The following is a 13831-nucleotide window of genomic DNA, read 5'->3' on the forward strand; positions in this document are numbered from 1 at the left end:
GACATTTTCAGTCTCCATGAATTGTGTACAGAGCCTTGAGACATGGGGCAGTGCACTATCATGCTGAAACATGAGGTGATGGTGGTGGATGAATGGCACGACAATGGGCCTTAGGATCTCGTCATGGTATCTCAATATTGACAACAGCAAACCGCTCACCCACGCGGCTCCATACACGTGGTCTGTGGTTGAGACGCCGGTTGGACATACTACCAAATTCTCTAAAATGACGTTGGAGGCAGCTTATGGTAGAGAAATTAACATTGAATTCTCTGGCAACGGCTCTGGTGGACATTCCTGCAGTCATCATGCCAATTGCACGCTCTATCAGAATTTCAGACATCTGTGGCATGTGTGACAAACCTGCACATTTTAGAGTGGCCTTTTATTGTCCCCAGCACAAGGTGCACCACAAGGTGCATCGTCTTGATATGCCACACCTGTCCGGTGGATGGATTACCTTGGCAAAGGAGAAATGCTCACTAACAGGGATGTAAACAAATTTGTGCACAAAATTTCTGAGAAATACACATTTCTTTGCATATTGAAAATGTTGGTTATCTTTTATTTCAGCTCATGAAACATAGGACAAACACTTTACATCTTGCATTTAGATATTTTTTCAGGGTAATTGCTTGACAAAGTTAAAACATTTCAGAAGGATAAAATATTTGTTTTGAAATGATGACTTTTATTTTTATTTTTACTCCTTTATGTCAAAATGGACCCCTGTTGGCCTATGGATTTCTGTGTACTGCTGCTCTGAATACAGTGCTTCACACCTTACGAGAATCACAAACACTCTCAGAAAGGAGTCTACAGTAGCCTACATCATTATACTCTTCCAGCCTACCTATCAAATCAGATAATCACTCTTTGAGCAACAGGTTTGTCTCCAGTCTTCCGTGAAGTAATGATTCCAAAGTCCATCCCGCAAATTGATGGGGGAAGGGAAGTATATGCAGGCTGTAACTGGGTGAGGGAAACTTCTGTCATTCAGATACTGGCCATATGACCCACATGCAACCTGCAGTGCCCTGGCCTATAATTCAGCTACAACGGGATCAAGAAAAAGGAAGAAAGATGATGGTGGAATATGTGAATTTAGCTCTACAAGTGCGTGGTGAAGCGTTATAAGGCTATTTTTGCGTAGAAGACCAGGACAGGTAGGCTATGCTATATCAGCCTTGAATTATTCTGATACGTGAGAATGTAGACTGCCTGGCTCAGGCTAAAGGTGAACACGTGAAACTGATGTCTGACAATGCTTTGCTTAAACTGATACTGGTCTTAGATCGATCAAAGGCTTTAATTTATTTCATTTGACAATTTATTTAGACCTATTTGCATTGGCATAAAAAACATTGTTGAATTATAATGAAGATTTCTGTTGTGAATTTAAATGTTAACTTTGTCTGTAATTCAAACTGGAAAAAGGCTACTGTCAACATTTGACAGTTTGACAAAGATGTCATTTATTTCAATTTATGTTACTATTTTTATATTATTGTATAATCGAGACCTCTATATGATCACCAAAATTCAGGTGTTTCCTAGTTTACCAACTTCTAACACACTAACTATTAAAATCATTCCACTTTGGTAACAAGACTATTCCACGGGACTTTGTCAGTCTTCTGTTTAGGTATGTGTAGGTCATTTCAAATCAAATGTATTTGTCACATACACATGGTTAGCAGATGTTAATGTGAGTGTAGCGAAATGCTTGTGCATCTAGTTCCGACAATGCAGTAATAACCAACGAGTAATCTAGCTAACAATTCCAAAACTACTACCTTATACACACAAGTGTAAAGGGATAAAGAATATGTACATAAAGATATATGAATGAGTGATGGTACAGAGCGGCATAGGCAAGATGCAGTAGATGGTATCGAGTACAGTATATACATATGAGATGAGTATGTAAACAAAGTGGCATAGTTTAAAGTGGCTAGTGATACATGTATTACATAAAGATGCAGTAGATGATATAGAGTACAGTATATACATATACATATGAGATAAATAATGTAGGGTATGTAAACATCATATTAAGTAGCATTGTTTAAAGTAGCTAGTGATATATTTTACATCAATTCCCATTATTAAAGTGGCTGGAGTTGAGTCAGTGTGTTGGCAGCAGCCACTCAATGTTAGTGGTGGCTGTTTAACAGTCTGATGGCCTTGAGATAGAAGCTGTTTTTCAGTTTCTCGGTCCCAGCTTTGATGCACCTGTACTGACCTCGCCTTCTGGATGATAGCGGGGTGAACAGGCAGTGGCTCGGGTGGTTGTTGTCCTTGATGATCTTTATGGCCTTCCTGTGACATCGGGTGGTGTAGGTGTCCTGGAGGGCAGGTAGTTTGCCCCCGGTGATGCGTCGTGCAGACCTCACGACTTTCTGGAGAGCCTTACGGTTGTGGGCGGAGCAGTTGCCGTACCATGCGGTGATACAGCCCGACAGGATGCTCTCGATTGTGCATCTGTAGAAGTTTGTGAGAGCTTTTGGTGACAAGCCAAATTTCTTCAGCCTCCTGAGGTTGAAGAGGCGCTGCTGCACCTTCTTCACAATGCTGTCTGTGTGGGTGGACCAATTCAGTTTGTCTGTGATGTGTACACCGAGGAACTTAAAACTTACTACCCTCTCCACTACTGTTCCATCAATGTGGATAGGGGGGTGTTCCCTCTGCTGTTTCCTGAAGTCAACAATCATCTCCTTAGTTTTATTGACATTGAGTGTGAGGTTATTTTCCTGACACCACACTCCGAGGGCCCTCACCTCCTCCCTGTAGGCTGTCTCGTCGTTGTTGGTAATCAAGCCTACCACTGTTGTGTCGTCCGCAAACTTGATGATTGAGTTTCCCATTTATCATCATTATGATGCACACACGCACACACACACACACACACACACACACACACACACACACACACACACACACACACACACACACACACACACACACACACACACACACACACACACACACACACACACGTTTGTTATACTATCCTTGTGGGGACAAAACAATTGATTCCCATTGATTCCCAAAATCCTATTTTCCCTAACCCTTACTCCTAAACCTAACCCCTAACCCTAATTTTAACCCTAACCTTAATTGTTACCCTAAACCTAACCCCTAAGCCTAAAATATCCTTTTTCCTTGTGACGAAATGTCCTCACTGTTGGTCCCCACAAGGATAGTAAAACCAAAAACACACATATTTTATATTGCACACAGCACAGGTTTGAGCATGTGCAAGACCTATTTGAGCCTGTTAGAGGTTGTAATTAGGTCTTGTACTAGGAATGGATGTCTATTAGAAAACAAACCTACTAGAATGAGCATTTGATGCATCACACTGAAAGCCTGGCCCTCTTCCCACAAATGTATTATCAAATGATGCATTGCCTCTTGATTTATGGCCAATGCCACCCATTAAAGTTCTCTCGTGACTTTTGAAAGAGAATAGCTACAACAGAAAGGGAATTTATCATCCTACAATCAGAGATGTTTTATTGAATCATATCTCGATTTCTGCAGGGAGAGAGATAGAGAGAGTAGTTAGACCTGTCTTTCTTTGAGTTGAAGTGAGCATGGCTATATATTGACCTGTCTCTACTAATGCATCTTAAGATCTGTCTGTGTGTTCTATAAGAGGAGACATTTTACTAGCGTCTAAGATATTCTTACTGTCCCGCTGAAATCATACAGAAGTGTGAGTTCACTGACAGTGGGGCTGAGAGTTCCTACCAGGGGGGCAGACGAATAAGTTGTCACTATCTGTTAAGCACTACTGCAAGCTCAATGAAACCATTCTTAAATTGCATTCCTGTGTTCGCCCCGAATCTAATGTACGGTACAGTCCATAACCAGATCCATATCAGCGTGAATGTAGAATTAGTCCAGTTCTGTTTCTTAGTCTTAACAGGCTACAGTACAGTTACAACGGCGGAGGTAATTAATGGTTTTCCTTTTCTGTTATCTCCTTGTCTAGCTCTATGTACAGTGAATGGAGATGGTTATACTGTTGGATGACCTTTTTCTTTTAACACTGCTGTCTAGTGTCTTCTTATCCAGAGATGGTGGACACGGAGAGCAGCGTGGTCCTTGCTGAGTTTTGGGCTGGGCACGTTGGACTTGGCAGAGATGGACAACAAGATGAATAGTTTTGACATGGAGACCCTGTCGATGCTGGACTACCCTTATCTCCCTTCTCTAGAGTACAACCACAACAGTTCCCATCACCACAGCCACAACAGTTCCCATCACCACAGCCACAACAGTTCCCATCACCACAGCCACAACAGTTCCCATCACCACAGCCACAACAGTTCCCATCACCACAGCCACAACAGTTCCCATCACCACAGCCACAACAGTTCCCATCACCACAGCCACAACAGTTCCCATCACCACAGCCCAGACAGAAGCCACTCATGTAACCACAGCCCAGACAGAAGCCACTCATTCAACCACAGCCCAGACAGAAGCCACTCTTTTAACCACAGCCCAGATAGAAGCCAATCATTTAACCACAGCCCAGACAGAAACCACTCAATCAACCACAGCCCAGACAGAAGCCAATCATTTAATCACTCCAATCCCCCTACTTACACAGACGCCAGCTCTCCGCTCAATATTGACTGTAGAGTGTGTGGGGACACGGCCTCAGGCTTCCACTATGGGGTCCATGCCTGTGAGGGCTGCAAGGTAGGACTGAGACCTACCTCCTTTGGTTCTGTTGGCTTGTGAATGCTTGAAGGTATAGAAATGTCTTGCTCTGTGACCTCCATGGGGCCATATTAGTAAGGATTTACCCTGAAACTTAAACACGCACCCTGGCCCTTGGATTAGTGTAAAGCTCATGGTTTTTGTTGACATTTCTTTCTATTTTTTTTTCCTGTGAAATAATTACAGCCAACCGCTGCTGTAGGATTCTACAATCAACATGTTCTCTGCCTTTCTCTCAGGGATTCTTCCGCAGAACCGTGCGGTTAAAACTGGTGTATGACCACTGTGAGCTGCACTGTCGGATTCACAAAAAGAGCCGGAATAAGTGCCAGTACTGTCGCTTTCAGAAATGTCTGCTTGTGGGCATGTCACACGACGGTAAGCACTGTTATGTAAAAAATAAACAATAATCTACAAAGGTTTGTAAGGGTCATGATTTGTCATAGATGATAACGCCAAAGCTGAGCGTCATGTAAATGTTTTTGGGCTGCTCCAATTCATTTTGCCTCAATTTGGAAGAGATAGATAGCAACCATAAGCACATTCCTGTCCGTCTGCCTTAGCTGGTCACATTATGTGTTTGAACATTGCATTTGATGTGCTTTTAAATACAGCCTTATGTTGGGCAAAATCAGATAAAAATGCAGTTTCATCCTGTTTGTATGTCAGTGGTATGCAGCCTGTCCACAATCTCAGCGACAGCTTGCTATTGGTGATTTATATGTTAGTTTGTATAACAGTGACCTTTGTACTCTTTTATTACCTGTGATGGGACAACTGCTGGCAGACACAGCAAAGCTCTCAGGAGATGTTGTCATGTCGTTCTGATGTTTCTTGTTCTTAACATGATTTTTAATTTGTGTATTTGCTAGACATTCTACTGCACTGTTAGAGCTGTTAACGCAAGCGTTTCACTGCACCTGCTATAACACCTGCAAATCTGTGTAAACTTCGATTCGATTTACCATCAGTTGACATTGCTCGGTTACACAATATGTGCACGCAACTTTGTCTCAGCTCATCCATATAATGTCGAGAAATCATCACATTTTTGTTCAGTTAAATATTTTTAGTGTAATCATTGATGAATTAAGACAGATAATGTGGCCACGACATAAAATGCTTAGATAGATGGGCTGGGCTCCAAATGGAGACCATGAGAACTATTGTAAAAGTTCATAAGCCCTTCTGCAGCCATATTTATTGTACAATCACAATCTGAGTAACGCCCACTCACAAAGGGGTGACAGGGTTAGTTGTCCTATTTGATAACACTTATTTAATGTCAAGGGTGTTACACATATTCAATATGAACTGTTTCAACAGCAGTTGTCTGTCTGAAAAGGGCCTTTAGACTTTGGAAAGTTTTCTACACAGTGGGATGAAGTATAGTCTTTCTTTAGCTAACCTATTTGTCATTGTCTTGTTTGAGCAAGCATTGTTTAATACAGAAAGCGTCTGACTGGCGCCAGGCAGAATGTAATGCTAACTGTAAACCTCCCTGATGCCCCCATGCAGCCATCCGCTTCGGCCGGATGCCCCAGGTGGAGAGAGAGAAGCTGCAGGCTGAGTTTATGGATGTGGACCCCAGGAACCCAGAGTCAGCGGACCTGAGAGCCCTGTCCAGACAGCTGTGCTTGTCCTACCACAGACACTTTCCCCTGACCAAGAGCAAGGCCAAGGCCATCCTCTCTGGAAAGACCCACGGAAACTCAGTAAGGGCCCAGGTGTTACTTGAGATACTGTACATGCACACACAGTGTTACGGGAATGATGCATTGATGTCCATGGGGAATTTGTGAGATCAATCAGAACAGACCCATTGAAAGCCATTTCACCGAACACTCTCGCTCTCTCTCACACATACACTCAAACACACATACCAGACATTTGGTTCTATTTATTTGAATATCACAGTTTTTGGTCGATCCACTCTGTGCTGATTTACTGGTAGCAAAATATCAATGTTCTATAGGAAGCAGTAATATTGGGTCATGTTAGTTTGTCTAAGAGGAAATGACTAATAGACCGTTATTTATATTTTAGAGAAACAGATTGAATTTTGGATCTCAAGGAAACAAACACAAAAGTCAGGATTTTAATTGACCTTTTATTTCCTAGTTAGATTAACCCTTGTGCACCAAGCAAGGTGCCTAATACTAGAATCACTACTAAGTCCCAAGAGAATGAATGACAATGGATGGAAATGCTTCTTTACGTAGTTAATTACCTATGGGGTGCATCTCTTTTCTTCCAGCCGTTTGTCATCCATGACATGAAGTCTCTGACGGCGGGTCAGTACTTTATAAACTGTAGACAGCTCCCAGTACTGGAGCGCCAGAGGTCCGTCCTGCCCCCTGAGGAGCCTGCTGGGGAGCTGGAGCTCTCTGTCTTCCGCCGCATCCAGATCCGCTCCGCCGAGGCCGTACAAGAGGTTACAGAGTTCGCCAAGAGCATCCCTGGGTTCACAGAGCTGGACATGAACGACCAGGTGATCCTGCTGAAGTACGGGGTCATCGAGGTCATGACGACCATGCTGGCGCCGCTCATGAACAAGGACGGCACACTGTTTGCCTATGGACAGATCTTCATGACCCGAGAGTTCCTCAAGAGCCTGAGGAAGCCCTTCTGTGAGATGATGGAGCCCAAGTTTGAGTTTGCGGTAAAGTTCAACGTGCTGGAGCTGGACGATAGTGATATGGCGCTCTTCTTCGCCGTCATCATCCTCAGTGGAGGTGATTGTTTTTCAGTTTTCATGTATGCATTTATATGCAGGATCTGCAAGATTGCCTTTTTTTTATTGTTCAGAGACGACTTGATTGGGCTTGAGACCAGATATAAAGTAATGGGGTCCTCTTTTGTGCTGTGTCCTTACAATTGGACTTGGTCTTTGCTCATCGGGTAGATCATTATAACTTCAGATCATTTGCTGTATACTGTTTGTCCAACCTTCCTCTATTTCCCTCTCCCACCCTCTGGTGACTAACCTTGACCACGTTGTATTCTACTGTAGACCGTCCAGGCCTGGTGAACGTGAAGCCCATTGAGGACCTCCAGGAGACAGTGCTGCAGGCCCTGGAGCTGCAGTTGAAGACCATCCACCCAGGCTGCCCCCAGCTGTTCGCCAAGCTACTGCAGAAGATGACCGACCTGCGGCAGCTGGTGCCCAACCACGTCCGCCTCATCCACCTGCTCAAGAAGCAGGAGCTGGAGGTGTGTCTGCATCCCCTACTGCAGGAGATCATGAGAGACCTGTACTAAAGTGGAGGGGGACTCAGTTTAACAGCTATGAAGGAATAGAAGACTGCTCACTGTGATATATACAGTAGTACAGTATTATCCCAATTGTGATTACTGTAACAATGTGTAGACCCTTATAGATCTTTAACTAGCCTGGTCCTAGACCTGTTTGTGCTTCGTCAACTCCTCTGTGGCTTGTACGTCGTAACAACAATAGTCACTGAGACCAGGCTATTCTTCGTCAGGTTCTCAAGGAAACCGAATGTCTGACTTCAGAAGTGACCTCCGTAACAAAGACACGTTCTGCCGCTCCGCTGAACCCTCTGTTTGATATTCAGTAAGGGGAAAGATTGGTTTCTTGGAAGGGTCTTTGAACTGTACTACACTGTGAATGATTCATTACAGAGCTTCTCACTGTCTCGTTGTTGTTGCAGCTATTCAGTCTTCTGCTGTGCTGAAGGGAGAAGTACTTTCAATTGCAGGGCATTCATTGGAGCATTTGACAAATAGAATAAAGCTTGGCTGAGGGTGTAATATAATGTGAAAACAATATGTTATCCTAATACATTTTTTGTTAATGATACACATTTGTAATAATAACAATAATAACTTTATTTGTGTAGCTTTATATCATAAAATAATCCAATCAATGTACTAAAAAAGAAACAGACAGAAGGAAGTAGAATGAAAACAAATATAGCTCATTCAAATAATTTGTTATGTACAGCATATCGAGTCTCCTTGTCTTTGAATCATTCTATAGGGGTTAGAGAAATGTGAAAACATCTCGAGTTTCCATTTCCTCAACACGACCCTCTCCAAACATGTCAGTGTATAATGCATCCATCTTTTTGCCTAACATAGTATATGACATGTACTACCACGGACATATATCCCGTGTTGTTTATAATGACCTGAATAAGCAATACGAAAATCCTCTCTAGTAAGTACATGCAAGTATTGCTCAATGTTGCCATCTGCTGGTGAATATATTGCACATTCTGTTGCTTTATGACGTTATGCAATGTCATGATATTCCACTGTTGCTGACACATGGTGAAATGTTCCAGCTCTTATGTTAGGGTGACTTGAAGGGCTTTATGATTATTGCTATACATGGTGTATTTGATCTACATTGAGATATGGCATTATTTAAAATACTTCAGTTTAGTCAAAACATCATTGGGGAAATGATACAATAGAGTGGTCCTTTGTAGCTCAGATGGTCGAGCATGGCGTTTGTAATGCTAGGGTCGTGGGTTTGATTCCAGGGAACACCCATAATGAATAGGTATGCAAGTTGCTTTGGATAAAAGCATCTGCTCAGTGACATATATTACAATGCTTCCGTGAACTAACAATCTGCATTACAGGAAGTAGACCTGCAGTACACACTTATCTACTATAAGTGTCTATCTTTTGAATGTAAATGTAGATGCCCCCCCCCCAAAAAAAACAGGATTTTGTATATCCAACCAATGCCTTGTATATCCAACCAATGCCTTGTCTCTTTCTGTGTTCAGACACTGGTCATGCATTGATAGACAGCTTTTGTTTTGAGTGAATCCGGTCTTTATATGGTTCATCCTTGAGCTGTATTTGGTATACACCCTACTGGGCTTGTCATGAGTTACTGTCACCATGCCCACGGCTGTATTCTGTCTCGGTGGACACCTGTGCTCTGCAGATTAGATGCTGTGTCTCCTCCAGCATGGCTCTGTGTACTGTGTCTGTGTGCACGTGTGTGTGTTTTTAAAGGGATATCTGCACATGGGTTGCACACGGGCTTTGTTGTATGTGCAAGGAGGAATGACCTGTATACTTGTGTTTGTAGATATTGAATAACGTAGGCGACTTAAAGCCCCCTGGACCTTCTATAGCACCCCCTGTGTGAGGAGGTTGAATCTGCTGCATGTGTACAAGCAAAGTAGGCAGCAACATGATCACAGCATGCCGCCTTGTGGAGCTCTTGTCGCCATAGGGCCAGATTAGAGTTTGCTATTTGTATTCTATTGCTCGTCTTATTTTCAGCAGTCTCTGTGGCCTGTCAGAAAGCAGAAATAGAACAGTTAAACAAACAGATAGCAAAACTCCACAGAAATAGAAGCCAAAGAGGCCAGCCAATAAAGGCCTTGCGATTCACAACTTTCGATGACGCCATGGCTATTTTTCCCTTCCCTTTTTTGAGACAAATGGTTCAGTAAGATATAATAAATCACATTACTAATTGCAAAAGCTAGCTAGCCGAAGCGATGGTCAGGTAAGTAACGTTGGAGTCACACGGCTTTTACTTTGAAACTGCTAGTACACGTTTCCTATGGCAGCCCTTACTATGCCCACACCGTGTGTGCTCATTCATTCAAATCTTGTGGGCGACATAGAAAAATTAATTCACGTAATCAAAATTGATTATCCGTCTTTGTTGTTTAAGATCAGATATTGATTGAACAAACCGTACATGGATCCTAAAGCTTATGCCCTGTCACAACCTATGGAGCGATTTCAGTGCCAACATAAATTGTATTTTAATTCCATAATTTCGAATGTGTATTTGGATATTGAATTTTAATTAAATACTTTGATGTACAATAATGTGTGATGCACAAATGTAGCCATTCAATTCATAAATTGAACTTTTCATGATTTTAAACGGAATTGAATAAACATACAAATCCAATATTTATATGTTGAGTTTCAATATGGTAAATATTGAAATCATTGTCTGTTTATCAAGTTTATCAAAATGTATATATTCAACTTCTCAGATGCATTCAGATTCAGCTTCTCTAAATTCAGATTCCAAACATCCTGGTACATTACCAGCCAGGAAATATAGAGAACAGATAGAATCAAATGCTCTCGTGTTAAACAGAAGCTTCTGGTGGGTTCTGAAGCCAATGTGGCATGTTGAATTTCTCTCTTTCTATGGTCTGAATACTTATGTAAATAAGGTATCTGTTTTTATTTTTAATAAACTTGCAAAAAATCTTAAAACCTGTTTTCGTTTTGTCATTATGGACTATTGTGTGTAGATTTATGAGGAAACTATTTAATTTAATCCATTTTAGAATAAGCTGTAATGTAACAAAATGTGGAAAAAGTCAAGGGGTCTGAATACTTTCTGAATGCACTGTATACAAAAATAGACAACCGAATCTGAATGCATCTGAGAAGTTGAATATACGAAAGATTGATCAACTTGAAATTATAGTTCGTAAACTTGATGCAGACAATGAATGCAATGTTTACCATATTGAAACAATGTATAAATATTGAATTTGAATGTTCAATAAATTGCAATAGTCATTCAATAAAGTTTCAAATCATGAAATACAAGTAAAATGTATGAATTCAATCATCAGTATGTGAATTACAAATAAAAATGTTTTATTCAAATTCAATATCTAGATACAAATTCAAATACTATTTCTGCTGGCACTGAAATGGTTCCATATCAAATCCCCCAGTTAGGTCTGATAACCAACTGAGATGCTGGCTGGGCTGACTGAGGCCAGGCTGGATACAAACATCAGAGACATCATTATAGAACACAAGAGTCTATGATTGTATAGGTGTGTGGATGTTTATAGGGCAATGTAGCACATAAGCAGCCACTTCAACTAAAGTGTTACCCAATAGCTTTGTTTGGATGTGTTATCATTTAATCCCATCTCTCCACCAAGTGTGTCTTTCTCCTCTCTCTCTCTCAGGTAGGCTGTTTTTCCAGTGGGCTTGCCAATAGCTGTGGAGCACCTAGTGCCATTGCCCAATGGTGGAATCACCTAGTGGTGTGTCTCAACTGGATCCACGGTGTGATTGCACCACACTGCTACTGCAACAGCAAACATTGCACCCAGCCACAAAGTATTGCACATGTATGGGATCCTACTGAGAGGCAGTGCACAGAGAGAGGCAGCAGGGGGTTCAATGGTGGAGACCAGTGTCTCAACATCTGGAACAGTCAAGATTAAAGCAAGCACTTGAGAGCAGACAAAATCAGTGTCCGCTAACCATCTGAGGCCCCACTAGTCAGCAACTTTTGCCAGTCAGTAGCAACAAAGAACGGAAGATTTTGAACACTTCTGCAATTTAGTTTAACTTAATTTTATTAAAATAACATGGAATAAACATTCTCACCACGTTTACAATAAAATGTTTAACCTCCTGAAAGAGACATGGCAGACAAAAAAAGCTAATTAGATGTCAAATATTTTTTCTACATATTAAAGAGAACTGCCTAATATCCAGCTGGTGATGGTTAAACCAAAGAGAAGGCTGATTCAAATGTGTAGGTAACTACTGATAAGAACTCTCAGCAAAGCCATGAACAAATCACATGGACCGGAGAAATAGTCATCGCTTTAGTTCAAATGTGCACAAAAAAAATAAAAAACTGTCTTCCTCAATCACTCATGGTGACAGACTATAATTTTCCAGAATAACAAAACAAAACAAGAATAAAAGCATGAAGATGAAGACACTGATAATCATTTCGTATCTCTATCTGATTTAAGACAATGTACAATCAAATAATCCTAAAAAAAAAAAAAAAACAACGGATTGCGTCACACTGTTTTTTGTTTTATAAGAATCATCCGAGGTGAGGTTTGTGCAGGGTCTTTGTCTAGGCTTCATCTCCTCTTCGGGGAGGTCAGCTTAGAGAAACTATCCTTCATAATAAACCAAGGAAGTCAGTCCCTGTCAGTCAAGACAGAAAGGTGTGCTTCACAGCACAGAGATTAGAGAGCTTCTTTACTGTTCTCTCGCATGCGGTTCCTTCGATGTCTCTACCTCACTAACCTAACATAGCAGGAGTAAAAGAAACACCTGAGCAACATTTCTTTCTTTCTGGTCCTGACAAGATTTTTTTATTTTTTTTTTAACTGGGAGGGAGGGAGGTTCTCTTCTGCACTGTTGAACCAATCCACTAAACGTGGAGGGCGAGTTAAGATGGAGTGTCGCCTTGTTAACGTCCAAAAGCGTTACGTTACATTTATCATCAATGGCACACAGGGATTTTTCACCTTTTCAACTCTGGGATTCAATCTGGCAAACTTGTGTTTACTGGCGCAATGCTCTCACCATTTTGACCACCTGCCCAGCAAAACAAAGTGGAAGCAGAAGTCGTGTCACAGGCGCTCTTTCCATTTCCCCTGAAAACCGGATGCATTCCCGACCCACAGAGGGTGCTGCCTCACTGGCCCCAGGTAGGTGTGCTTTCTTTCACATATTACACTAACTGCATTGCCACTCTGTCCGTTGCAACCATATTAGCCATGGGGAAAAGTAGGTCTCTGACTAAACCTAGAAATGGGCATTCATTTCCTTCACTGCCAATCATCTTCTCCAAACCAATGGGTAGTCTTTCTCTGCTCTTTACACCGAAACCATCACTGGCACAACTCAGTCAGTGACTGAAATCCCATATTGATCCCATTAACTGTCACCTTTCCTCCCAGTCAGTCCTCTTCCTCTTTGCCGGTGATATTCTGTCTGTGTGTGAGCGTGTGTGTGAGAGCGTGTGTGTGTGAGCGTGTGTGTGTGAGCGTGTCTGGGTGAGTGTGTGTGTGTGAGCGTGTCTGGGTGCGTGTGTGCGCGCTCATGCACACGTGTGTATGTTTTGGAACAGGAGCATGTAGGAGGGGCATGTTGGGTGCTGTAATTCTAGAACACAGGCAGCCTGCTATAGGTTGATGTGAAGACGTTGATGTCCTCGGTGTGGGAGGCTCTGTGCAGGGAGGGTTCCGAGGCACTGCGGTTGATCTTAGGCAGGGAGTGCTGGAGCAGCTCAATGGATGACAGGATCTGGAAGAGAGGGAGAGAAAGCGAGGAAGATTCGAAGCACTCCTAGCAA

At 42.1% G+C, this 13831-nt stretch overlaps 2 protein-coding genes across 6 annotated transcripts in view; one reads left to right on the forward strand and one right to left on the reverse strand.

The window, feature by feature from the left end:
* Positions 1-964: 964 nt before the first annotated feature.
* On the forward strand, positions 965-10971 carry LOC135504660 (peroxisome proliferator-activated receptor gamma-like). Its single transcript, XM_064923420.1, has 6 exons — positions 965-1166; positions 4069-4716; positions 4977-5115; positions 6256-6452; positions 6995-7472; positions 7751-10971. Exons 2-6 carry the CDS (start codon positions 4153-4155, stop codon positions 7996-7998), a joined length of 1626 nt encoding a protein of 541 aa, XP_064779492.1. The 5' UTR covers positions 965-1166; positions 4069-4152; the 3' UTR covers positions 7999-10971.
* Positions 10972-12065: 1094 nt separating this feature from the next.
* The window catches only part of raf1a (Raf-1 proto-oncogene, serine/threonine kinase a), a 37838-nt gene continuing 36072 nt past the window's right edge, over positions 12066-13831 (reverse strand). For all 5 annotated transcript variants that reach the window (XM_064923418.1, XM_064923416.1, XM_064923419.1 and 2 more), the window contains one exon: positions 12066-13782. In XM_064923418.1, coding sequence (XP_064779490.1) covers positions 13642-13782 — 141 coding nt within the window. In that variant the 3' untranslated portion in view covers positions 12066-13641. The remainder of the gene's footprint in view (positions 13783-13831) is intronic.

Source organism: Oncorhynchus masou, chromosome 18 (genome assembly GCF_036934945.1).
Source record: "Oncorhynchus masou masou isolate Uvic2021 chromosome 18, UVic_Omas_1.1, whole genome shotgun sequence".
Taxonomy (NCBI): Eukaryota; Metazoa; Chordata; class Actinopteri; order Salmoniformes; family Salmonidae; genus Oncorhynchus; species Oncorhynchus masou.